This window comes from Gopherus evgoodei, chromosome 1 (assembly GCF_007399415.2).
Source record: "Gopherus evgoodei ecotype Sinaloan lineage chromosome 1, rGopEvg1_v1.p, whole genome shotgun sequence".
In the NCBI taxonomy this organism is placed as follows: Eukaryota; Metazoa; Chordata; order Testudines; family Testudinidae; genus Gopherus; species Gopherus evgoodei.
In genome coordinates, this window is record NC_044322.1 from 192,239,905 (window position 1) to 192,267,471 (window position 27,567).

The following is a 27,567-nucleotide window of genomic DNA, read 5'->3' on the forward strand; positions in this document are numbered from 1 at the left end:
TAAACCATGGCCAACCAAGCTTGGAAGCACTTCATGTATAGTTATGCATTTTTGGCCAGGTACGTTCACGAGGTTGTGTGACCTAATAGTTGCAGATAGTCTCAAGCAGTGACCTGAGGACTGTTGTGAAGTTTTGTGGCTAGTAGTTTTATGGTGTTGAAGTGGTCAGGAGGGAGAGATGCTAATACCGTACAGGAATCAAGGTGTGCTCCTATGAACTCCAGGTGCTGGGTAGGAGATAACATGGATTTGTTTTTGCTTATTTGTAGGCCAAGGGAGAGAAAGCAAGCGATGGTGAGCTGCGTGAATCAAAGTGCTTCATTGAGCATTAAAAGCAAAGAGTCCTGTGGTACTTTATAGACTAACAGACATATTGGAGCATGAGCTTTCGTGGGTGAATACCCACTTCGTTGGAAGCATGCAAGGTGCCACAGGACTCTTTGCTGCTTTTACAGATCCAGACTAACATGGCTACCCCTCTGATACTTGACACCATTGAGCATTAAGGCCCTGAGGAGACAATCGTCGAGGTAAGGAAATATTATGACCCCTTGTCTCCTGAGATAGGCAGTGACTATGGCTAGGAGCTTGGAAAAAACACTCGGAGCGGTGGGAATCAGTGGATAGGCTGAAGAGTAGCACCCTGTATTGAAAATGTGTTGAGCCAAGGGTAAAACGAAGGAAACATCTGTGGGCTGGATTTACAGTCACATGAAAATAGGCATCACGTAAGTCGATGGCTGAAAACCAATCGCCCTGCTCCAATGCTGGGACTGTAGTGGTGAGGGTAACCATTTTGAACTTTTGCTTTTTGATAAATTTGTTGAGCTTCCTGAGGTTGAGGATTGGTTGCCATCCCCCAGTTTTCTTTTCTGTTAAGAAATAATGGGACTAAAACCATTTTCCTCTGTGTTGTTCAGACACAAGTTCCACTTTTCCTAATAGAAGGAGGTATTGTAGTTCTTGGAGGAGCAGTTGCTCATAAGGGGGGTCCCTGAAGAAGGATGCGGAGGGTGGGTGGGTGGGAGGCAAGGATATGAAAGGAATGGAATAGCCAATTGTGATGGCCTCTATAACCCACTTGTCGGTGGTAATGTTTTGCCACTGATGGGAGAATGGCCGTAGGTGGTGTCCAAAAACAGGGGACATGGGGTGTAAGTGCTGAAGTGGGTATAGAAAACAATATTCCCTTGACCAAGGCTTCAAATCTGCTTATTTGTCAAAGGGGATTGAGACGCTGCCAAAGAATTGTGGCGACGCCAATACCTGGGTCTCTGGCATTGTTGTTGTTGCTCATGTGACCTATGGAATTGCTGGGTGTGTGCGGGCTAGAGTGGGCACTGGTAAGGTTGATATCTATATTGTTGCCTTCTGGTCATAGGGGTTTGAATGCCCAGGGACCAGAGAGTTGCCCCGAGTCCTTCATGGAGTGAAGTATGTTGTTCATCATGGAGGCAAAGAGTTTGTCGCCATCGAAGGGAAGATCTTCAGTAGTACTCTGGACCTCTCGATGAAAGAAAGAGGAGGAGAGTCATGACTCTTGGTGCATGACAACTGCTGTAACAGTAGATCTTGCTGCAGTTTGAGCCGCGAGAGGATTTGTCCCTCGGAAACTAGAGCCGTAAATTGTTGTTTCTCCTCTTCCAAAATGTCATCAATAAAGTCCAAGAATTTGTTGTAATTTTTGGTCATATTTTGCCAGAACAGCAGTATACCACCAATGCAAAATTGTAATGTCAAAGATGCGTATACTTTATGTCTGAGCAGATCTAATCGCTTACTGTCCTTTTCGGATGGGGTGGAGCAGTTAAACTAGGGCGTGGTCTTTTGGTCGACTGCGAATACTATCAGCGAGTTTGGTGCTGGGTAAGTGAAAAGGAATTCAGAGCCCTTGGAAGCGATTAAATACTTGCGGTCCGCTTGCTTACAAGTTGGTAGGCTTGCAGCAGGAGTCTGCCAGATGGCCTTAGCAGGTTCCAAAAGGGCTGCATTGATCGGTAATGCAATCCTAGAGGAAGGAGAGGGTTGCAGGATATCTGTTAACTCATGCTGCTGTTCAGGAACCTCCTGCAAGCTAATTCTTAACTCACTTGCATCTCTTGAAAAGATCTTGAAATTTTGAGAAGTCATCAGAAGATGACAGGAAGGAGGCACTGGGGCTTCATCAGGTGTAAGAAGTGAGTTTACTGGGTTGGAGGCAAGTCGTGACTGATCCTGCAGTTGTGATGGTGCTGCAGGTCCCTTACATCGGTGGCAGGTGTCGCGCCTGGCTGTGATGGTATCCTTGAGACCACACTTGTTATAAGATGCCCACTGTGGTAGAAAGGACATGGGTGGTGCCATCCAGGGGTTCACACACCACGGGGCAGGATCCTGAGAGTAGGACGAGGTAATTTTTCTATTACCTCTATTGATTGGGGTCTGAGGATGGGAGATTTCATATGGTGAAAACTCCCCCTGCAGACCAGCTTCCTTATCACTGGAGGAAGACTGTACAGACTCTGACTAAGCATTTCGAGAGAAGTAGGCATTAAGTAGGGGTGACTGCAGGATAGGTGACACCAGCAGATCCCTTGACTGTAAATTGCGGTGCTGGAGCTCCTATGTGAGGTGAATGCTGTGCAAGAGGAATCTGCTGTGAAGAAAGGTTCCTCTGCACTGGTGTCCTGAGCATTGTTTCATTGCCAGTCAGCTCAGCAGTAGACAGTGCCGGGAGAGCAAGAATAGCCTGCAGGGGGTCAGGCATGTCAGCATGTGAAGCGGTGCTGAATGGTGCCATGAGAGAGGCAGGCAACTGGAAGCCTGAAGCCTCGCCACCGGAGCTTTGTGCTACCGTCACAGCCACAGGTGGACTCACAGCAGCGCTAGAGGAGCCCAGCATGTCAAAAGAGCTCAGCCGAGGAAGTGCTGTTAGGGAGGCTGTAGACCTGCCTGGAGAAGTCTTGTCCCATGAAGAACTCTTTGCGGGTGAGAGAGGATGCCTTTTTTTGCAGTCTTTTTGTCTTTCTTTGAGACAGGGGGGCTGTGGCCTGCAGCTCAGTCGCACCTGGGTCTGAGGCTGATCCTAGAGATTTCTGAAGGAGGAGCAGTTTTAATCTCAGCTCCTTGTCCTTACATGCCCTGGATTTAAGTTTGCTGCATTGGGCACATTTTGAGGGGCTGTTGGATTCCCCCAAACATTTTATACATTTTGAATGGCCATCCAAAAGAGGGATGGCATCATTGCAATTAGAGCAGTGCTTAAACCCTGGGGAGCCAGGCATGTCGGAAGCGGTTGCCTCTGACAGGAACAAAAATTTTTTTTTGTAGTTTTAGAGTAAAGACACGAAAATATCTAATTACGACTGGTAACAAACTAATTAACAGGGAAGGAATATGAACGAAGGAAGAGAAAAGTCTCTAACGAGTCTGCTGAGGTCCGTCTCAGGCCAGGGATGGTAGAGAAGGAATGGAGGAGACCAGTCGTGCACTATTAAGGTACACTCAGAGCGTGCGTGCATGACCGGTATGAGTACTGCTGTAAAAATCTCTGAGCGAAGGTCCAGAGATGCTCCAACACCACCTGGAGTGGAGCACCCACAGGGGACACCTCTCAAAGAAGAACCCAAAGATTTATGGTGATCTGCTACTGAATCTGTCTGCATATTATTTTCTGCTTATCTATTGCTCTTTAACAAAGCCAAGAGAAATATATTTTTACCAGTTGAAGGAACACCATGAGTGAACTCTTGAGTATTAATAAAAAAAAATTGGCAGAAGGGATGGATCTTTCTCCTCGTTTAACCTATCAAAATTAAGGGCTTTTAGCAGCACAGAACATAAAGTTTGAATATCATTGCTATAAGATATAGTGTCTGTCATGGTATAATCCCCCACTCTAAACCTTAGCGTCCAAAAGATGGGGTACCAGCATGAATTCATGAATTCTAAACTCAATTACCAGCTCAGCACTTGTAGTGCTGCCACCAACCAGGAATTCCAGTGCCTGGTACACTCTGGTCCCCCCAAAACCTGGCCCTGGGACCCCCAAGACCCAGTCCCTCTGGATCTTAACACAAGGAAAGTAAACCCTTTCCCTCACCATTGCCTCTCCCAGGCTTCCCCTCCCTGGGTTACCCTGGAAGATCACTGTGATTCAAACTCCTTGAATCTTAAAACAGAGAGGAAAAATTCACCTTCCCCCCTCCTTCTCTCTCCCCCTCCCAGACTCTCCCTGAGAGAGAAAGTAATCCTAACAGAGAGAAATTAACCTCTCTCCCCACCAATTCCCTGGTGACTCCAGACCCAGTCCCCTGGGGTCTCACAAGAATAAAAAACAAACAATCAGGTTCTTAAACAAGAAAAGCTTTTAATTAAAGAAAGAAAAAAAAACAGTAAAAATTATCTTTGTAAATTGAAGATGGAATATGTTACAGGGTCTTTCAGCTATAGATACTGGGAATACCCTCCCAGCCTAAGTATACAAGTACAAATTAAAATCCTTTCAGCAAAATACAAATTTGAACTCCTTCCAGCCAAATACACATTTGCAAATAAAGAAAACAAACATAAGCCTAACTCGCCTTATCTACCTAGTACTTACTATTCTGGACATATAAGAGACTGTATCAGAGAGATTGGAGAGAAACCTGGTTGCATGTGTGGTCCCTCTGAGCCCCCAGAGTGAGTCACCACCAACACTAACAGCACACACAAAGACTTCCCTCCCTCAAGATTTGAAAGTATCCTGTCCCCTGATTGGTCCTCTGGTCAGGTGACAGCCAGGCTCACTGAACTTGTTAACCCTTTACAGGCAAAAGAGACATGAAGTACTCCTGTTCTATTAACCCTTAACTATCTGTTTATGACAGTGTCCAAGAGGTTTTCAAGATTTAAAATACAAACTAGACATTCATATGTATAACATTGATGGTCACAAACCATCCTGCTTCAGGATAAACCAACCAGCAAAATGTTTTTGGAAGAAATTTCCTCTATGAGCCATTTATTCTGTAATTGTCCTTTATGGGGATTCCTGTACCTTCCAGCTACCAATGTCAAAGACAGAATATCAGACCAGATGGACCAACATGGCAATGTTGGTGTTCCAATCTAATCTCTTAATCTGGAAGTGGATAAGCCTGGGGGAAGTGGGCAGAGATCAGGAAATCCAGAGACACTCATAATGAAGAATCATCACTTCAGGTTGGATAGGTTTAGGATACGTGGAGGTAAAGAGGGTACATAGTCTCACAACTCTGGTGAGCCTTGGAATGAGGGAGGCAGAAGTGCCTGGATGGATGGGTGACCCCTACATGCTGATCTTCCAAGAGGCATGCTGCCAGTGACTAAATCCACCCATGCAGCCACTGAAAGAGCTTCAATGTGAGTTAATGCTGTTCCACCTTCACCTTCCCTGGTCCCAAAGCCCTATCACATTCTAACTTGGAGCTTTGAAGAAAGATCCTCTATGGGGTCTCACAAGGGAAGGGGTAATGTTGGGGAGCTCACCAAGGACAGGAAAATTTACATTCTCAGGGAAAATAAAAATAATATCTAGATTGCACAGATAGGCCTCAGAGTACAGGGTAACTATATTAGGCTAGATCCATAACTCTGGATAGGAATATCCTGGACATGCAACATCTGATAATTTTGTAAAGGATTTAGGAGAACCACTATTTTATTGAACTTAAATTTTAAAATCAATAAATACGAGGGAGCAATTTCTGGCTTAAGACAAAGAGACACACATGATGCTGAAGGCAGAATTTGACCTTGAGTTCAAAAAAGTGTCACTATAAATAATCTATATAATGATGGAAATTCAGAATTGCAAACAAATACAATTGACAGATTACATGAAGGAGAGTGTGTAGGGCATGTTCTGCAAAATTTCTGAGTGCTTATAAATGAGAAGGAGCTAGGAGTGATGGAAATTGTAATCCTTTTACCTGTATACCAGGTGTAGTATTCAAAAGTTATTTAAAACATAAGAAGTAAAGCAATACACTTTAGTTTTTAGCTTTAAAGATTAATATCACAATCACTTTAAAAATAATTTCGTACCTCTGAGCACACAGTTTTTTCTATATTAACTTCTGACCTTAAACACTCTATTAAAGTATATATGAATTTAAGTAATTCTAAGCATGGCAGCAGTCATAAAAGAATTAGCAGACACCCATTTTAAGCAGCAATTTTGCATATATTTAAATTACTCTGCTGTGAATATTATAATTCATAAAAACATATCTGTTATTCTACAAGGACATAGGATATTATATTCACTTCGCGATTATTCATGAAGGAGGTTTTCTATTTGCTCAGTTCCAGTGTTCACTTAGGACAACTTACTGCGATACTGTGGACAAGGCCTAAGTTATGCTGCTCCAGCTACTTGAATACATCATGCTGCACCAATGGGAGACTACGAGAGTCGACTGGAGAGTGCTTTGCAGTCGATTTAGCGGGTCTTCATCAGACCCACTAAATTGACCCCCGCTACATCGATCACAGAAATGTTTATCTCCAGTAAATGTAGAAATGGCCTTAGTATCAGTGAATATCTATCACAACTACTAGAAACTTAACAACTGCTCAAATTAGCAATACACAGCAATTCAGTTTTCACCTAGCCAATGTTTTCCATTTCTTCAAGCTACAACCACATAAATCCTTTGGGAAAAGAGAAGCTATCAGAATTTTCTCAGTGACCTTTGTCAGATTCCCAAGAAAGATCATAGCACATCTTAAAAATAATGTGAACCCCAAATATTTACAATTAATTCATATGTAAACTCTTTGTATCAGAGAAACACTGCCAATTCCTAAGACTGACATAGAAGCAATTCCTCTGTGAATTAAAAAATGAGCTACAAAATTGAGAGTTGGAAGGGGACTTACATGAGCAGCCAAAACAGACATTTTCTGATGGTTATTGTGTAAGTCATCTTTGTTGTTTCTTCCTGCTTGTATTTTAGATATATTGTTGTTGGAACAATTGAAGCTTTCAAGAATGCATATGAAAAACCCATTGCTATTTAAAGGAAATGGTATCAGATCTTGCTTGTCTTATGCACAGAAGTAATCCTGTTGACTTTAATGGGACTCATCATTTGACTGAATTAAAAAAGGTATTTGGCTCATATTGTAGCTTTCTTATCAGGATCTGAGCCTATTTATTTTGTCCATAATTTCCAAAGAAAACCTTCAGAATTTAGGATTCAGGCTATATGAGACTGCAAACAAAGTGTAAAATACTGAAATATGTATTAACAGACTAAGAATCTTGTCTAAGAATACAAAGGACTGGAAAAGCCTGAAAAATGTAATCCATTATTTTGAAAACAGGCTGAGAATAAGAAATGTCACATTGCTTGGAGTCCCTGAGGGCAGACACCAGCAGCACTTTTAAAGAGCAGATTATTAAGGTGCTGAGGATGGACAACTTTATCTCCTTCTAGAACGTGTTGCAAAAAAGAAAACCCCACAAAGAATTAAACAAAAGACTTGAGCCTGCATACAAAACATCGGTGCTCTATATCTCCGTTTCAGAAGTCAACATAGCACATGCATCATATACAGCAATTAAAAGATAATACCACCTAATATGAAAAAAAAATGGCACACAAGGCAAGAGATAGCTAAACTTAGGGCATCCTTAGGATAAGGACCCAACATAGAAAAAGGACTTAATTGCTTCAGTATACTGTTTCTTAATTAAAAGAAAAACTGAAAAAATGACAGATGTGCTGTTAATATTGGACAGGTGGAAAGAGCAATACACCATTTGAAGTTCAGCCTCCAATATTTCTCAGGTGGTTACACTAAAAAAAGCACACCCTTCTTTCCCCTCCCAGTCTGGCCACATCGTCTCCAAGCATGCCAGCCATCTGCAAAGTTCTGAGGCCTTGTGCCCTACAAAGCACCCTGCGTCTCTTGTCATGTCTATCTATATTAACAATACCATGCAATTGTGTAAAACATTTTTAATCAAAAGTTCAGTATCCTAGATAATGTCATATAGGAAAAAGCCACTTCACATAAATATATAAATTTTCTAAACTTTGATAGCTTTGTTTTCACTCTTTTACAATATTTTAATAGGCTTTCAGAATTAGCATTTGGAATCATGCTATCAGACAGTGGAATCAAAAAGGCCACTTTCATCAAATAAATTGTTTCAAACTACTGTAACAAATGGATAAATTATTTTTCTATGAAATTTAAAGAAAGCTTGGTCCTGATTTAAAAACAGAAAATATATTCATAACTGAATTACAAACCTCCAAATACAGACTTATGAGAAATCCTGACAGACCATTATCTATAGCAGCTGATGGTACTGTAATATGTGCACATTTACTTGTGACTCAGTGTTAACTACAATTCAGATTCTTTCGTTCACTATCCTAAAATCTTTTCCATTAGTATATACTTCAGGAAAGTATCCAGTAAGCAGAACTAGTCCATTCTATTGTTGAAATATCAGAGTGCTGAATAAATAAGGACAACAAAAGCAAAACAAGAACTTGACTTACCCCATTTAAAGGATAGGTTTTCCATCCTAGTTCTCCAATTGCAGCTGTAGTATCAAGCAACACCACTAGAAATAAAAATATATGTGTATATTTTAGATATTTATTTGTTCTAGACATAGAAATAGAGTACTATAATTTAAATACCAGGCCTGCATTAAATTGGCTAATTCTACCTGTACAACACTAGTTTAATCCCACTGATGTCAATGTGGTTGCTTGGCTGTAACTACTAGTAGAATTTTAGCTTTGTGTTTACCTTTCATAGTTAAATTTCTGAAGATATAACTAATTATATGAAAATTCAGTCTTTTCCTACAGTGTAATTTAAAAGAGTATTACTCCATTGTGGTTTCCAGTGGTTATAACCAGATATGCCTGAATGAGGAAACCCAGTTCCAGACTCTATCACCACCTGGAAATTTGGGAAAGTTTTCATTCAAATATGTTTCTGGATTCAAGTTTTGTGAACTTTAAAAATGAAGAAAAGCAGAGTTTAAGTCATTTCCACATTTTAAAGTGGAATGTAATTGGGGTAAAATGCTAAGAAATAATACCACCATTTAGCTCTAACATAGCACTTTTCATTGGTACATCTCAAAAGCACTTTATAAAGTTTATTATCTCCATTCTACATGTCATCATTTGTAACTGAATCTGTAGAACAACCAACCAACCACCAACTAGAAATTCTTACTATAATTAGTTTTGCTAGTCTATTTGGATTAAGCGCCAAACGATACAATCAATTCTAAAATGTTGTATATTGTGAATCGTTTGCAATTTTCATGTATAATTTTTATTATAAGACAAGGGGTTTGGATATCATTAACTGACAAAAGGTAATAATAACCATTCTTTTCTAAAAGATTTTTGGGTTTGTGTGTATTCAAATAAAAAAGCATAGCAAACTGGGTTTCTTTCCTGTCTTAATTATGCAAAAACCATACCACACACAATTCAGAACTTGTAAAACTGTCGGTAAATTCAGTATCTTGTGATGTGCCGGACTGCACCTGTACTAATCTAACAGTTATGTTTGACCTTATGGTCCCATATCAGAATCATAAGCTAAGCCCAAGATATAAAGTTTACTGTTGACTAGCATGGTTAATTCTATTTCCCCAGTTATGTTTTTTTTTAAAAAACACAAGTATCAACCAGGTTTCTCAAAAGAATATTTTTTTAAGTTGCATCCTACAGTTCACTATATCTGTGTGTGTGTGTGTGTGTGTGTGTGTGTGTGTGTGTGTGTGTGTGTGTGTGTGTGTGTGTGTGTGTGTGTGAGAGAGAGAGAGAGAGAACAGCCAACCTAGCTCTTTCACAAGTACCATTTTACTTTTCAACAGCAAGATCAAAGTTGAAGTACTTATAGGATATAGTCCTGGTAATATCGGGTTTGTATTACTTCCATCACACAAGAAGGTAAGAGTTACTCTTGTTGCTACACCCATGGATCAGAGCAGATGAAGTTCACACCTCTGAACAGCTAGCCAGGAAATGAACTATGCACCACTCATGTCTTATTTGCTTGTGGTAACAAATCCATGGTTCTCATGATTTTCCAGCTGTTCTAAAGGGACAGTCCCTACCTCAAGCAACTCACACACTAAGCAGATACAAAGAGTCAGCAAGAGGGAGTAACCTTTACTTCAGTTGGACAAATACCCTTGAGTTTGAACTGCTTTCTTGAGTAATGGTTTCTGGGATAAAACAAAGCTATACATGTAATGAGTATTAACTTTTCAAAACTAGAGTATATTCATCATTGAAATGATAATAAAATTTAGATTTACATCTTTGTAAGAAAGATACGTTTTTACAGTAATCATCATTACACAATTGAGTTCTGATTAACAAAAAAAACCAACCCCCACCCCACCAAAACCATACAACTTTCTGTCATGGGCACAAACTAAATAAGGTCTGACCTCCCGCAGCAGAACCTGAAGTACTAATTAAATAGTAATCCCTCAGAGGCTCTAGAAATGTCCCAAACCATCACTCAGTGAATTCAAAAAGAATTGGATGAGGCTCAAAACTACTAGTGAGAGTTACATACACACAAAATCGGCGTTAACTTTAAATATCATCAGTGAAAAAGGATCAACAAAGTCAGGAAAAAAAATTGTCAAACAGAAAAGGAAAAAATATAAACATGTAATAGACAACAGTACTAGACTATCACTAGAATAGTAAAATAAAGAAAAAACAAAACTGGGATATAAATAAACACTGAAGAAAAGGTTTTTTGAAAAAATTACCAAATTCCAAATACAAAAAGCTGTAGAAGTATTGGTAAGTCAAACTTAATGTTTTAGTTATTTTCCCTATATGATGTCAGAGTATTTAACCCTTAGCAGTCCATTAGCTTATCCCCAATATCACTAAACATGTGGATGGTCCATTTTGCCATCTGCTTCCCAAGTGGAAACTTTTGTGGCACTGTCTGCCAGGAAGGCCCTCTGAAGGGCTAGGATCTATGCAAAGAAGGAGTGGGAAGAGAAGGCACATTTACCTATTTGTCTAATTTTTTTTCTAACTCAATTTCGCTCAGTTTTCCTTAACTTTGACAAATTAAACCTTTTCCTTTGTTTGCCTGTATCAAATGCAGTCAGATTATGATCACTGGTCCATAGGTAACCACCAACTTCCAGTCCACCAATGAATTCATTTTCAGCCAGTCATGAGGTCCAAAATAGATTTTCATTGTACTGGGGGCAATACTTTACTTACTATCAGCTGCATTAGATCTCCAGTATGGGTCTTGGCAATGGAAGTCCCCCATAATATATTTTTTCTTTCCATACATTCCAGGCAGGTACTTAAGGAGTAACTCATCCTGTTCTCTGGTTTGGTTGTTTGTTACAAACACCTATCAGTACCCTCTTCCTGGACTGTGTTAGTTAGCACATTGATCCATATGCATTCAAAATCCTCTGGTTCTGAATTACTGATAATGGTGTATTTAATGTAGAGTGTCTCATAATCTTTTACCAACTCTAAACAGGTTACATAACCAATTATTTTAATTTCAATCATGCAGGTCATCTCACCAGGTTTCAGTAATGCCAATTACATCTTTAATGAGAATTTTCAATCCTTCTTGCTTGTTACTCAGACTCCTAGCACTGGTATAGAGGCAACTGAAAAATTTCTTATATTTTCTTTCCACACAAGTAGACTCTGTTCATGACACCAATTTTGAGTTTGTACTTCATTCACCTCATAGCACATATCTATTTTGAGGTTTAATGCCCTCATGGCTACTCTGGTTAACCTTCAGATTAGAATATTCGCCCTTAGCCTGAGATACATGTGCCATCAACTATCCTACTGGAATATGTCTTGGTTTTCCTCAAACCAAAATCTTCAGTTTCACACCAGTCACACAGCCAATGGTTCACCTCCAGTATTTACTGCCTTTTATTTTCTCTTACTTGTGGGACCTGAAGAATCACTAAGAAATCATTTGGACTTTCCTCTTCTTCAGCTCCCTTTCAAGATTACTGAAGTCTTCTATAACCTGTGTAGTTCCAGGTCACTTGTTCCAAATAGGTCTCAGCAGTCAAATTTATCAGAAAACTTCATAATTCCATCCAATCTTCCAGTTACATGTTGCATTTTTGCTCCATGAGAACATAACGCAATGCTGTTGTCCTTGTGTCCCTTACCGAATTGTTGTCCACTTATCTTAAAATAGATTTACCAAATGACAAGTATTTACTTTCTCAGGGTGGCTGAAGAATCTCTCCCCGGCTGCATGGTTCGTATTACAAAGACACCCATCGAATATGTTCCCTGTAGCCAGGGGCGGCTCTAGAGATTTTACCACCTCAAGCAGGGCAGGCAGGCTGCCTCTGGCAGTTTGCCTGCAGGAGGTCCGCTGAAGCCGCAGGACCAACGGACCCTCTGCATGCATGCCGCTGGAGGCAGCCTGCCTGCTGCCCTCGTGGCGACCAGCAGAGCGCCCCCCATGGCTTGCCGCCCCAAGCATGTGCATGGTGTGCTGGGGCCTGGAGCTGCCCTTGCCAGTAGGTTTCTGTCCTCTTCACCCAGAAAAGTTCCTTAGTAGTAGACTCATTAAGTATCAGATAACAATTCCACACTTCTGGCTGGGTTGAGCGCCTCCTGGTTCTCTTTCCCCTTTTGGAAATAAGTCACTATTCTGCTTCTTCAATTTCTGTGCTTTGCAGTTCCCTTATCACTGTCTCCCGCTGCCCCTTCCTCCCCCACCCCCCAAATGTGGTATCTGTGGCAATGATTTCAGGGACTGGTTGTTCAAAAAGTCTGGTTTTTTGGATGTTGTGTGGTTTTGAAACTTGCATTTCTAGATCATGTATTTTTCTAGTGCCACCTGCTCATGGTTGCTATGATCATATAGGGGGGTTGCATCTTCTCTTCACTCATCCCTCTGACCAAATCACTTTAAATTTTCTTTGCTGCCAGGGTACCCATGCAATGGCTGGATCAGGGCCCATTTGAAGTACTACAAGAATTTAAGACTTTCACCTTTTTAAATATCCTGCAAAATTGAAGCTCCAAGTGTTGAAGGTCAAGAATTTGGATGGGTTTATGATTTTCAGGAAGGGGCAGCCCTGGCATAAATAAAAGTCTATTATGTTCTAATCGCTACTGTGTAGCTTATTTTTATAATGTATTTAAAAATTGTATTTGTTAAATAAAAATAGCATATACAAAGGATTTTTATTTAAATCAGAAAGAGTCAGTTTTAAAGATGAAGCATAGACACCTCAATGGCTTTTTGTTTTGTTTAGTAAAGAGAAGTCTACTGTTGTCTCAACTCTGAGAAGCATACTGGACAGAATTCATCCTTGAGATAGCCTTAGTGATCTAAGTAGAATTGCACCTGAGCCTGACTTAGACCAATATATTTAACCTTTAAATATAAAGGTGAGCGTTCAAAAGTTTCCCTCTCCCCCAAGAGAGCTGGAGTTCCAAAACAGCCCATCCATCTCCTAGGAAGCTACTCTGCACAGTGGGCTAGTATAGACATTTACCTGGGTGTTAGTTACATAAACCCAATGAGCCTGTGATATTAATATTCCTGCTCTATCTATAATTTTAAAAATCTTCTTTCCCAGCTTCAGGAGCCTGTCCATATGGCCATGCTACTGGTGGCTGCATTTATGAAGAGGCTCAAGTGGGAGCAGCTGTACCTATGTGACACCTACTGTACCAGCATAACTTATACCCAGCGCACATCTTTTTCCAAAATCAGAGTTTAAGCTGTTTAACGCTCAAATTCATGCAAGTATTCCAAAGATAGGGAAACTACTGATATTGTATGTGGATAATCAAATTACCAGTCAGTTTAAAGAAATCAGGAGCTTGCCAACCATGCAGTTTTTGTATTTGATTTCATGTGATGCCAACACACACCTTGGATGTCATCTCTGTACATTCATATGGGCCAAAGAAACGTAAGTATGCTTTGAAAGTGTACTTGGTATGCAGAAATCTTTGATAATAAACTTGCACTGAATTCTTTTTGGGTTAATATTTACAATAAGCCTACCAAGAGTTAGTTTTTTAATCTATAATTTTTATTACTGTGAAAGCTTTTGCCAGAGGAAACCAGTACACATCATGTTTTCAAGAATCACAAATTACTGCCTGCTTTTCCAAAAGACTAATTCATAAGCATAACAAAAGAGTAAAAGAGGATTGCAAAAAATCATATTAACACAGAGACAATCAGCCTGTTAACTTGTGGATTGCATCTGCATTTTCAAGCTTTCCCTGGGGGTATAAAGGAGGAAAAATAAAGTGGGAGGATAAAGTCTTGCTGGGCCTGGCATATGACACAAAGCTCCTGGGGCATTAGGCCTCACATGGGATGTAGTTAGATTGCTGCATACCAGAAGATGGGGGAGTTGGTCTGGGAATATCTAGTACATGAACACAAAGAGACCAATTCCTAATCATGTAACAAGCACGCAAATTGGATACCAACAGGATCTGAAGATAGAAACCTCAGCCAGACAGCACAGGACTATCATTTGAGCTAAAAGTGTAATTCCCTTATCCGGTAGAAGTAAATGTTTATCCTTTAGTAGGCTATTCAGGACATTAAGTTTAGATGAGAAAATATGTTCCTTGAAACAGTGTTTTGTCTTAGTAACAAAAACTGAGGCAATAGCTATGATATTCCTTTGTGACCTTCATAGTGCTGTGTGGATTTCTGTTAATCTAATAGATCACAAGCCCAGAAATTAATACCACAAAACAGTCTGTGTCTTATGAGTTGTATTTTTCAAAACTTCTGGTTTCCTGCAAGTGATTTAATGAGGTCAATAGCTAAATCTGATATGAACATGGAGTTCAAAATCATTGTAATGAAGCCATGTTCCCTGCAGAAAAAAATTGGTTCTCACCAACGCTAGTTGACTTGCTAATCACTGGTATGTTCATTTCAACAATGGGCTACTGGACAGATTTTTGTAAAGTGAATACGAGTACCTGAATTGTCAGGATAGTTCATAAATTTGAGTGCACTTCTATTAGGAAAATTACAAACAAGTGAATTATGGACAAAGTTTTTCCAATAAATTTGTAAGGATAAAAATATTCACCGTCTTTGAACTCAATCCAATCCAGTTTGGGTTTGGGAAGGAATGTTCCTTTGGTCAGATCGGCAGAGACCCTGGGAGTTATGCCTTCTTTTGCAGCATGGGTCACTTGCCAGTTTAAACTAGATTAAATTGTGGATTCTTTATAACTTGAAGTCTTTAAATCAAGATTTGAGGATTCAATATCTCAGTTAGAGATTATGGGTCCATTACAGGAGTTAGTGGGTGAAGTTTGTGACCTGTAATATGCAGGAGGCCAGAGTAGATCATCATGATGGTGTCTTCTGGCCAAAAAGTGGAGGAGATTGGGACATGTTGCTGTGTCACCAGTAGTCAGATTTAACATTCTTCTAGCTGATTTTAACTTTGTGTACTCTCCATTCATATTTGCATTATAATATTTCAAACATTAAAGCCATTTGAATAAAAATTAACATGACATGACTAATTTTTAAAACCATGTTATTTCTGACAGAAATATAATTGAGAAACCAAACAATATTAAACTTTAATATAAACAGCTAAAATGTGTTTAATGTTTTTCAGAGTGTGTATTCCTGTGTTCTTCCTTTAATTAAAAGCCAAGCAAAAGAATCTGAATTAGTTACATTTATTGACTGACACTTCCAAAGTGGTTGCCTCATCTCCACTTGGTTTCTAGGGGATCTTCCCTACTCAAGAGAGTGCTTCAGATAACTTCCCACCAAATTCCTTATAGGGATTACAGAAGGAGGTAGTGAGTAGCCCAGTGGCTTGCTCTCTCCTCACTGCACATGACCCCAAAGAGGGCTCTCCAGGGGGTTCCAGGAGGGTGTGAATTGGTGCCACACAGGTGGCTGTCATGACCATATGCATGACTGCAGGGGTCTGTCAGAGTGTCCCCATTCAAGAATGAGCAAATGGTCATGAGCACTTCATGCACATTGAGCTGAGTTGCAATCAAGAGGTCTCCATGCTATTAGTAGGTAACCTGTACTCTCAATGTTACCCACATGTGCCTGACGAAGTGGGTATTCACCCACGAAAGCTTATGCTCCAATACATCTGTTAGTCTATAAGGTGCCACAGAACTCTTTGTTGCTGTTTACAGATCCAGACTAACACGGCTACTCCTCTGATACTCTCAATGTTATAGTAACTGATCAGTAGCTGTAGGCAGCTCTTCAGGTCTCTTTACACTTATCCCTCTGAACTATTTGCACCATCATAGCTCATTTCAATATTTATCCTCTGACACTGGTCTCTTTGGTACCCACACAGATTGCTTTTATTGTAGCAAATAGATTTTAAGTCCATTTCAACTGACCTCTTATAGCCTCCATTTATTGCCAGTGTATATGAAGGCGAATTAATACTATTTAGTTGGAGTGTAAAAAACATCTGTCCCCATTTGCATAACCCACATAACTGCCACATGGGAATGCAGGAACATCTCTTACTATTCACAGCCCCAACGTGTCACAATAACCTCAACAGGGAAGGAAGTTGGCAAAGATATGACTCTGAACTCTGTTGAGTGCTGGCCTTGAGATCTGGGTTACTATCCGTTGCTCCAACCCATGAAGATTCAACAGCAACAGGCCGGCTCTTTGCACTACAAGTAGCTCTAAGTGGCCAGAATGCCTACCAGTAGTCCTTTTGGGACACACAAGACAGAACTGTGCATCATGTCACAGTGGCGCTCATGCAGAGTGCAATGGGGGACTCACCTTTTCAATTGTATGTAGTCAAAGATTTAATGAATAAAAATACTCATTTCAGTCTATAAACCAGTTTAAGTAGCAAAATTAATCTAGTACCATGATAAGTAAATAAAAAAATTATGCCTGAAAATCGTAGGCCTTTGACGTTAAATATACAGTATAATTTGTCCCTGCTTTACAAGCAGCGAATCTGAGGTACAGATGTGAAGTGACTTGCCCAAGGCTGCACAGCCCATTGTGGCAGAGCTGTGATTAGAACCCAGGTTTCCTGATGCTCATTTTAGAGCTTTATCACATTGCCTCCAGCAGTTAAAAATAGAGCCTTCAAAAAGGTTTGGATGAACTGGTGCACAAGAGGCAAAGACAGTATACCCACAGTGACACTGTGTAGAATTGGAGCTACCACTCAGAAGTCACCCAGGAGATGTATGAATGAACCAGGAAATACTAGTACACCTCTTGGAAAGTGAAAGGGTATTAATTACAACCATACCCAGAGTCAGGGCCTTGTTGTGCTATGTTGTGTGTCATCTTATACAAGGACATGTTGTCTTAGCACTTCAGGGAGAAACCAAGCAACATATGAAGGATGGGAGAAGAGGAATACAATCAAAATATATATTTTTCCTGCTTGCTTGAGGGGTTAAAGCTGGCTGGCAAGCATTCATACTGCTGTCAGCAGAATGTACAAGTCAGCAGGCAACAAACATCTACGGGGAGAAGCAAGTGTGGTTTTCAAAGCTACCAGTGTAGTGAGGAAAATAAAGTCATTTTACCTCACATGGCTTCTCTCTGATTTAAAGAAGATATCTGCTTTAAAGAGAGAAGTCTTTGATAAGACTAAGAATGTTTTGTCTCATTTCCATATTTTAAAAACAAATTATGTAAAGGCAAGAGAATAAGTTACAGGGAATGAAGATGAAGGAAAAAATAAGGCAAATGTGATATGTAACAGACCGCAGACCATTTGAGGCAAACGTTAATAAAATCAGCTATGTAAAATGCTTAGTTTAATATCATTTTTAATGCAGAGCATTAGGAGCCCACCAAAAACAAATGCAATTGAAACAGCTATGAGAGTTGCTCACTCATGACAGCTAGATCCAGAAAAAGACTAGTCTTATTCTCATAACAATTAAATATTTCCTAACTCATTTTAGGAAATATCCACCTAGCTAGTCAATTTAATGTTTCTCAGCTTTGTAATCCTCATTCACTGAGTCAGTCTGTCACTTTCTGCTAACTCTTCATTTATAATTTACAGTGTCAAGCATCAAGCCTTCACAGCATGTACATTTTATAGGTGCAGGGTCAGGCTGTCAAACTGAAGTACATGCTAATAATTGGTAGCTTTGAAATTCTCATTCTCTATATGTAACAAGAAATGTCAGCGTGAGGGCTAAAATTGTTTATATAAACAATCAGAATTGCAATGCTTCCAACATTAATAAATGACAGTTATGTTATTTGTGGAAGATACTATTTTGATGCTCTTACCAAAAACCCAAATTGCCTTGCAGAACTGGACAGCATGAAGTACACAATGCTAACATATGCAGAGTGTGAGCTTTAGCTTTGAATGATATAATGTAAAGACACATACAGGGAGCTAACTTTGAAAGACTAAGAGTCCTTTGTTAACTGAAGAATATTAGAGACCTGAGAATTTCATAGTTCATATAGTCTGCCCACTATTATATCTAGTCTTTTCAGTAAATACCAGATTACTTATGTATAATTATTTTTTCCTATTATTGTAACTAAATATTCCAATAGAAGAAAAAGCTCTTTCTACTTATGTGAAATCTGATACAAAGCATTTAATAGACCCAATTTCCCCATACTACTTTACTACACTTATTTATTTGAGGGGAAATGTGAGGGTGCTGATATGAAGAGGGATTTTCAACCTCTCATATCTTACTCCATTGCTCCTTAATGTCCAGTAGAAAAAAAACAAACAGAAGAGTTAGTTATACATGCGAGTACTTGTTTTAGTAAAGATCATTTTTTTACACTACTTACTTATAAGATTTGTAGAAGAGTATTTCTAAGATAACTGAAAATAAACTTTTGTAGCAAGGAGTCTCTTGTAACACATGGGCTGGAAAGGCATTTCTCAGACTTCCATTTACCTGTAATTAATGTGTCTGGGACATGGTGATTATGTAGGGAAAATGCAGCAAAAATATTGCATGATTACTTTTGGAAATGCAATAGTAGAGGTTTGACTTACTTACTTAGTTCAAAACAGGACTTCAGAAAGGATCACTTCAGACTTAAGTACCTCTTACATAACTCAGTGATGCAAGGGGAATGTCACTGAGGATTGCTTGTGCGGTGCTGAGGAACTTAAAAAGATAATGCCAAAAATATACTATATAATACTGCATCAACACTATTAGCTGAGGACTTTGAAACATTTAGATTTTTATCACTGTGTTAGCAATTAGAATTAAGAATTTTGTATTACTCTGTTTGCAGGGACAATTTTTTTTGCTGTTCTGCCTAGCAAGTTATCTGAGAAATGAGGGAGGGGATAAATAGCCCTTCAGTTGTACCAATTAAGTACTTTCTTAGATGAGAGAACAAATATTATAGCAATTATATTATAGACTCCAATCAAAGAATGAGGTGCAATGGAAATGCTTAAGATATCAGAAGGAATTTAGAGATGGGTAAATATTGCATTTCAACAAGAAAAAGTTGTCAAAGGAGTAGCCAATTTCTCTATGACATAATAGAGTATGAATAATTACCGCTACCTCAGCTTTGACTTCCAAAGTATACCCTTTATATTTCAACATTTTGGAAGTCAAAAGGAAAAAAGTACTTTTAATATGACAAATAAGAAACATCTTACACTTCTCCCTCAAGAAAATTATTGCTTCTATAAACTATAAATACATCTTCTTAAGTTTTCCTTATTTTGAATGACTTCACTCATTTTATTCATCGCCATAGAAATAGGTTTCCAGTACTATTGAAAGTTATAGCAGAAATAAAGCATGAGTTACTTACACTAAAGATATAAATCTCACCACCTTTTAAGTTTCCCAAACCAACAGATTTTATTGTCTCACATAGGGTCAGTGTCACACATTGTTTCCCACATTTGGGCCTGGGCAGGTTGAGAGGTATGAAACCACATGTAGGAACATCCCTTGTAAAAAGGGAACTATATAATCAATTTGAATAAAATGCATATGTGAAGCTTAAGGACATAAAAATGGCCATATTGGTCAGACCAAAAGGTCCATCAAGCCTAGTATCCTGTCTTCCGACAGTGGCCAATGTCCGGTGCCCCAAAGGGAATGAACAGGTAATCATCAAGTGATCCATTCTCTGTTGCTCATCCCAGCTTCTGCAAACAGAGGCGAGGAACACCATCCCTGCCCATCCTGGCTAATAGCCATTGATGGACCTATCCTGTATGAATTTATCTAGTTCTTTTTTGAACCCTGTTACAGTCTTCACCTTCACAACATCCTCTGACAAACAATTCCACAGGTTGACTGTGTTGTATGAAGAAATACTTCCCTTTGTTTGTTTTAAACCTTCAGCCTATTAATTTCATTTGGTGACCCCTAGTTCTGTTCAGCACAGGTGACCATGGAATCCCAGAATTGCAAAAGAGCTCCAACATGGACTGAACACGAGGTACTGCATCTGACTGCTGTATGGGGAGACGAATCCATGCTATCCAAACTCCATACCAAAAGACAAAATGCCGGAATATTTGGAAAAAAATCTCCAAGAGCATGAACGACAGAGGTTATAACAAGGACCCGCAGCAGTGCCGCCTGAAGCCTACCAAAGAACCAGAGAGGCAAACAGACACTCCGGGTCAGAGACCCAGATGTGCTGTTTCTATGATGAGCTGCATGCCATTCTAGGGGGTGCCCCTACAACTACCTGTGTGCTTCCCTCCTCTCCCACCACTTCCGGGCTACCTTGGCAGTTATCTCCCCATTTGTGTGATGAATTAATAAAGAACGCATGAATTTGAAACAACAACTTTATTGCCTCTGCAAGTGGAGATCAAACCGGGGAGGGGAGGGCAGGACAGTTGGCTTACAGGGAAGTAGAGTGAAGCAAGGGAGCAGGTTTTCATCAAGAAGAAACAGAACTGTGACACTGTAACCTGAGCAGTAATGAAACTGGTTTTCAAAGCTTCTCTGATGCACAGCACACCCTCTGTGCTCTTCTAACTGCCCTGGTGTCTGGCTGTGCATAATCAGCGGCCAGGCAATTTGCCTCAACCTCCCATCCCGCCATAAACATCTCCCCCTTACTCTCACAGATATTGTGGAGCGCACAGCAAGCAGTAATAACGATGATAATATTGGTTTTGCTGAGGTCTAACTGAGTCAGTAAACTGCGCCAGCGAGCTTTTAAACATCCAAAGGCACATTTTACCACCATTATGCACTTGCTTAGCCTACAGTTGAACTGCTCCTTACTACTGTCCAGGCTTTGTGAGCCATGGGAGCAAGGGGTAGGCACGACCGCACAGAGCTGCTGACTGAGAGAGCAGCCTGAGGCAGAAGCCTCCAGCTCGCATGAAATTCCAGGCAGGACTGAATCTCCATTAGCCAAAACTTAAAGAAGAGAATGACCTGGAGTCATTCCCATTTTTGTCCAGGCATCCCTGACCGACCTCACTAAGGCCAGTCAAGAGCACCCATGTCTGTTCAGGCGCCCCCGACTAACCTGAGGTCGGCCAGAAGCACCCGTGGGACAATGACAATGGCTAGCAGTCGCATTGTACTGTCTGCAAGGCAAGGGGATACTGCTGTGTAACATTGCAGTACCGCGTCTGCTAGCAGCACCCAGGAGACATATGGTTACAATGAGCTGAGCAGGCTCCATGCTTGCCATGGTATGTTGTCTGCATGGGTAACCCAGGAAAAAAGGCAAGAAACGATTTTTTGCTGTTGCTTTCACGTTGCTTTCCTGACAACATGTACCCAGAACCACTCGCAACAATGTTTTTGCCCCATCAGGCATTCAGAGCTCAACACAGAATTCCAATCGGCAGTGGAGACTGTAGAAACTGTGGGATAGCTATGACAGTGCAACACTCTGAAAGTTGACGCTAGCCTTGGTATTGTGGACGCACACTGCTGACTTAATGCGCTTAGTGGGGACACACACAACTGACTGTATCAAATAGATTTCTAGAAAATCAACTTCTATTAAATCAACCTAATTTCATAGTGTAGACATACCTGAAGATCAGTTGTCAGGGGGAGGCAGAGGGTCACCTGGCTGGAGTGCAGTGCTCGGGGGAGGCAGAGATTTCTAGAGGGATGAGGTGAATTGGCTATGGCAGTGAGGAAGAGGTAATGCCCAAGAATAAAAGTAGCCTTTGGGAAGAATCAGTTAATAACGGTGGCTGTAGAAACAGCCAGTTGATTGAGTTGTCTAAAAGATCAGTTGACTGGTGGTGCCTATAGAGCAGAAGATGGATTAAGTGGGTGGGCTGTAGCAAGCACAGAGAATGTATTTTGTGAGGGCATAATGTGAATTGATAGGCCTAAGATGATAAGTAGATGACACCCCCAAAAAAAATTGATCGAGGAGGCCGAGTGGAAGAGGGTTGGATTGAGGAGAGATTTGTCTAGAAATCATTGGGTGGAAGGGGAGGAATGAACAAAATTACCATGAAGGACAGAAAATTGATTCATGGTACTGGGGTTGGGAAAAAGGTAAACAGGGGACTCCTGGGGGTCTCAGAAGATGGACAGATGGCAGTGATCATGGATTGAATAGGTGAGTGGACAGAGGATGAACTGGGGATGCTCAGCAGAAGTCAGAGGATGGACTGGAGTCTAATGAAAGCATGTGGGTAAGGAGTAGAAGGAGCAGCAGAGATTTTAACTGGGAAGCTGGGGAAAGATGTGGGATTCAGAGACAGGAGACTGATTGGTCAGCTATGATGTGGGGGAAGGATGGATGATGGACAGAACAGATCAAGGAGCTTGGGCATAAGTGAGAGCATGGATCAGTGGCACGTTGGTTGATGCTGGAATTCAGAATTAAAAAAGTGATGCAGGAGAGATTATCAGAAACCATAAAACTAAGCTTTCCTTTATCCTACCCCCCTTGCAAGTAAAAGCATTAAATTTAAACCAACTCAAAGTTGCTAAAGAACTGTTTTACTGAAATAATTCCCTTTATAAGCACTGTAAAGCCTTCAATGTTAAGAAAAAAACACTGATGATTGGAAAATGTTTTGCATTCAAAAAGAGTATGGTTCAAACCTTCACTGTTATTTAAGCACTTGAGATGACAAGCTTCTTTGAGGAGTATAGTTGCAAATGTTTTACATTTAAATGCACATAGAAAATCTAAAGTAACCATTGATTATTTTATTTCCCTTAATTTAATTATAAAAGAACCAGAGTCAGTCTACACTTAGTGGCATGTAGAGTGCAGGCACTGCATACCCAGCTAGCAGGGATATAAACAGCAGCACGAGGAGGAGGCATGGCTTAGGAAAGTAGAGCAGAGTGCGCTATGTGTCTGAACCCTTAGAGTATATAACCTGCATGGCTTTCTACATGCCCAAACAGTGCCACCTAAGTCTACAGAGCTATTGTTATCAGTGCAGCATCCCACTGCAGAGAAAGGCTGTGACAGCAAGGAGCTGCCAAAGACATTTCCTACTGCCTCCTCACTACCAAAGCCTTTTGCTGCCATTTGTAGCTCCATGGTAGTGTGTGGATGCAGCCTGTTTTTCACGGTGGCCTGTAGTTACAAGAAAAGGCCATAGTTAATAATTGTGATTATTTTGCTTGGTTTTAATCATGGTGCCCCCTTACACTTGACAGAGAAACCTACTGCAAAGATAGTGGGAGTCACATCCCTGAACTGGCATTGAGAAACAACCAAGATCTGACATTTCTCTTTTCCTCTAGAGTCTAGACTATAAATTTGCAGTGATTTGGGGGATGAAATTATTTGTCACACAACACCTGAAATACTCTTCTCTAGCCCACTTTCAGATAACAGCCACTGCGGACTGTATGCTTTCCAGACAACTGGGCACATTGCATTTTCAGTTATAATTGAGTCAATCTGGAATAACACCATTATTCTCAACAGAGTTAACATGTAGGCAACCCAAGATTTACATTGGTAAGCATAACAGTTTATGGTCAAACGTTTTTCTGTTTTCATATATTACCTATTTAAAGGAAGAAAGTGTGTCAGTGAATGAGCTGGAAGAAATAAGGGTAAAACCAGCATATTTGTAGAACGGAAAATGTTAAGTCATTCCTAGTTCAATGCAGAGGTAAACGGAAAGAATATGCTAAAAACCCATAGAATAAAAAACCCTATCTCAAGTTAAAAAATATTTTCAAAAAGCATCTCTCTTTCCTTTTATAGCTAATCAAATATCTTCCTGATTGATAAAATGGTAAACATACTAGATTCTTGTTGGACCTTAAAGCAAGTATGATTATTATGATAATAAAAGTTAGGAGAAATTCAAGTTAACAGAATAATTACTGTGGCAGAGCACCAACCTCTTCCTCATGGATCCCCCGCTTCTAGGTGGTATATGCTAGCCTCAGTTGCTCACTGCAACCCTCCACGTAACCCTTCTCTCTCTAGGGCCAGGGTTACAGTCTACAGAGCCCTTTTCATCATAAGCCATCAAGGAGGTTGGTGAGAGAACTCTCACAGTCTCTATTGTCCCTATGGGTTTGTTTCAGAACCGTTTAGCCTCCTGTCCTTAACACAGGCCTGACTTCCCCTCCTGTAGTGGTGGGTAGGGGGGAACCCAGGCCCACCCTCTACTCCTGGTTCCAGCCCAGGGAACCTAATGGTAGCAGCTGTTGGCAGCCAACCTTTCACTGCCAGAGTTTCTACATTTCCCTGGGCCACTTCCCCACAGTTCTCCTGCTTCTCCCTTACCTTATGGCTCTCTTACCAAAGACTTGAGGGTGTCTTCATTAACCAGCCCTTCAGCCACACTTCCTCCCCTCTGGCTTCCCAGCTTTGCTCTGCCTGACTGGAGTGAGCCCTTTTATAGCATCAGAGGAGCCATAATTAGAGTCAGGTGGTCTCATTACCTTAATGGCCTCACCTGACTCTTTGCAGGTTAATTGGAGTCAGGTGTTCTCATTAGCCTGGAACAGCCCCTGTCAATCAGGGATCAGAAAACTGTTAATCCAGTGGCCAGTATATCTGCCTTCTGCTACTCTGCTGTACCCACTGGCCTGGGTCTATCACACTAGTCAGATACGAGACCCCTAAATTCTTATAACAGCAACTGCCTCAGTATGAGCACTTCCTAAAAGAGAAACTGAATCAAAGCAGGTCATGGGTTTAATTTTCCTGACTGTTCAAAACCCTTCTCAGAATATTTAATGAATATTAATATCAGATTCTGGAGATGGTTCTCTGACCCATCATCTGTAAAAACAAATTGTTAAACACTGTCAGTTAACTGTTTTTTCCTACTAACAGTGATAGATACTTTCATCAGTATTCCATTTTGCTTTCTTGATGCCTGTAATTCATGCATTTCTAGTACTCTCACAAATCAAAATAAATGATTTAGATCTTATAATTTATAACAGATGAAGGGGGAATAAAATGTTATTCATGTAAATTACAAATTTATAGCAGTGTAGATTACCTCTTTTATATTGTTCAATTGCTTAATTTATTTGATTTAAGAACAAAAAATAGACAGTATTAAGCAATTTTTCTAATGACCAAGAAATATCAAATCATGGGGAAAATGGACAATGAATTATACTACATTAAGATACAACATCAGCTGCAGTCTCACTTTCTTGGGTATCATTTCTCATCTGTTTTTCTGTACAGAATTACATGGAGTGAAAAAATATTTAGGAGGATTATTAATTTGCATTAAATGTTTCTGTATAGTTACAGGATATTATACTAGTACTTGTGTGGCAAGGGTATGTTAGAGAGAGTGACAGTTCTACTGTGTCAAGTCTTTTATAAAAAAAATTAAGAGTCAGATTGTGCCCCAAAAACCTACATGAGAGAGGTCTTACCCCTCACCATGCACACCTTCCATAGCACGGAGGAACCATCTTATGTCTCTGTGGTATTATTCCTCCCCCTCTCTGCAGAGGACTCTGTCCACAGATCCAAACAGGGAAGACGTATCCTCTTTCTAGTTCCCAGAGAAGCTGCATCCAAGAGTTATTACAGCTCCAGTTTAAAAAAAAAACAAACCCCACTATCACATAAGCCCTCCCTCCCCCTCCCCCACACGAGGCAGCTACAATCTGGGTGGAGTGCTTGAGAGAGACTAAAATCATGAGACTACTTAAAACTTATAAACATTTTAAATAAATCCTGATGCCATGTTGCCAATTTACACAATTTAACCGTGAATTGTGTGATTTTATATCCTTGCTAAAGCAACTTTCAGCCCTGCCCAGGAGAAAAAACTGATTGGTTGCCTTCTAAACCTCACTGCCTCCTGGGGAAGGGCAGCCAAATCAACAATGCTCTAGGAAAAAGAGTACTTTTCCTTCCTCTCAGAATTTTTGAGTAGCAGGAGAGGGAGTAGCAGATCCTATTTTCACAGAGAAGAGTGTGCAGAAAGAGCCCAGCAATTCTTTCCTCTCTGTGGTTTTGTACCTTCTTCTCCTCTTGCGCAAATGGGTCAGTCAGTTGTCTTCACCCCTTCTCCTTTCTGATGCGGTAATGCCAGGCCTAGTAAGGGGTGGTGGTGGTAGGTGAACAACTTCTGGAGTTGCAGGAGAGATATGCTGAGGGCCAAGGGACAAATGTGGATTTGGGAGAGGTGCATAGTTTGTTGCTAGACTGGGGGATGGGAAGATGTGGAGCTAAGAAAGACAAAGTAGTTAGAATTTTGGAGTCTGAGGAGAAGCTGGAAGCTCTGGGTCAATAGGCACATTATACAGAAATTTGTGTAATTTGATCTCAATGGGGTCTTCCAGTGACAACTCCTGCAGCAGGGGCCAAAATCACCTTGCTCTGTGATTCAGGAGACTGGACAATACTATAATTGTCACAAACTGGGGTGAGAAGCGGGAATTTAAAAATAATAAACCACCTAATTTTCTGGGGTCCGACTCATGATTTTTTGAGGTTGGCTTCTGGGTTTTTAGCCTTTAGGGTACATATTTTCAAGCTTTTCTCCTTAACCATGAGAGATAGAAACTTTTTTTTGCAATGAAAGCTGAGATTTTCATGTAATTGCCTGACTCCAGAAGTTGGGGTTTTAAGGAAAAAACAAAAAAACAAAGGGATGCACAATAAAAGCTTGAGTTGGCATATATTTGGAAGGGACTCTTCCACATACAAGGCATACCCTCCCCAGCTAGTATAATGTCCCCTCCATAGTTAAAGGTAGGATGGGAAAATCTGGGTCAAATATGTTAAATTTAGCATCAAAATGGATTGCCATCTAAGAAGGAACATGCACTGTATCCTTCTCTCATCCACTCCCATAACCTGACTTAAAGAACTAAGAATGAAGATGTACAACTCTTAAAGGTTAAGTTTTGCATATTTTGCAACCTCAACAGATTTTCTAAGTTTTTATAATATCAAGAGTCACAATTTCTTTTGCTAGTTATGTATAAGTGTCATTTGGCATATTTAGTACAACATAACATTAGCCATGGGCTGTTATCTCCAGATGAAACCAACATATGGGGTGAGGGGAGGAAATTATTTCAACTTTGTGATTCAGTAAATGACGTTACACAACTGAGCAACTTCAGT

General features: G+C 40.2%; 1 protein-coding gene across 4 annotated transcripts in view; it reads right to left on the reverse strand.

Moving 5' to 3' along the window:
- Positions 1–27,567, reverse strand: part of EPHA6 (EPH receptor A6) — an 898,770-nt gene that overhangs the window by 851,439 nt on the left and 19,764 nt on the right. For all 4 annotated transcript variants that reach the window (XM_030581541.1, XM_030581522.1, XM_030581531.1 and 1 more), the window contains exon 2: positions 8,523–8,587. In XM_030581541.1, the coding sequence (XP_030437401.1) occupies positions 8,523–8,587 (65 nt within the window). The remainder of the gene's footprint in view (positions 1–8,522; positions 8,588–27,567) is intronic.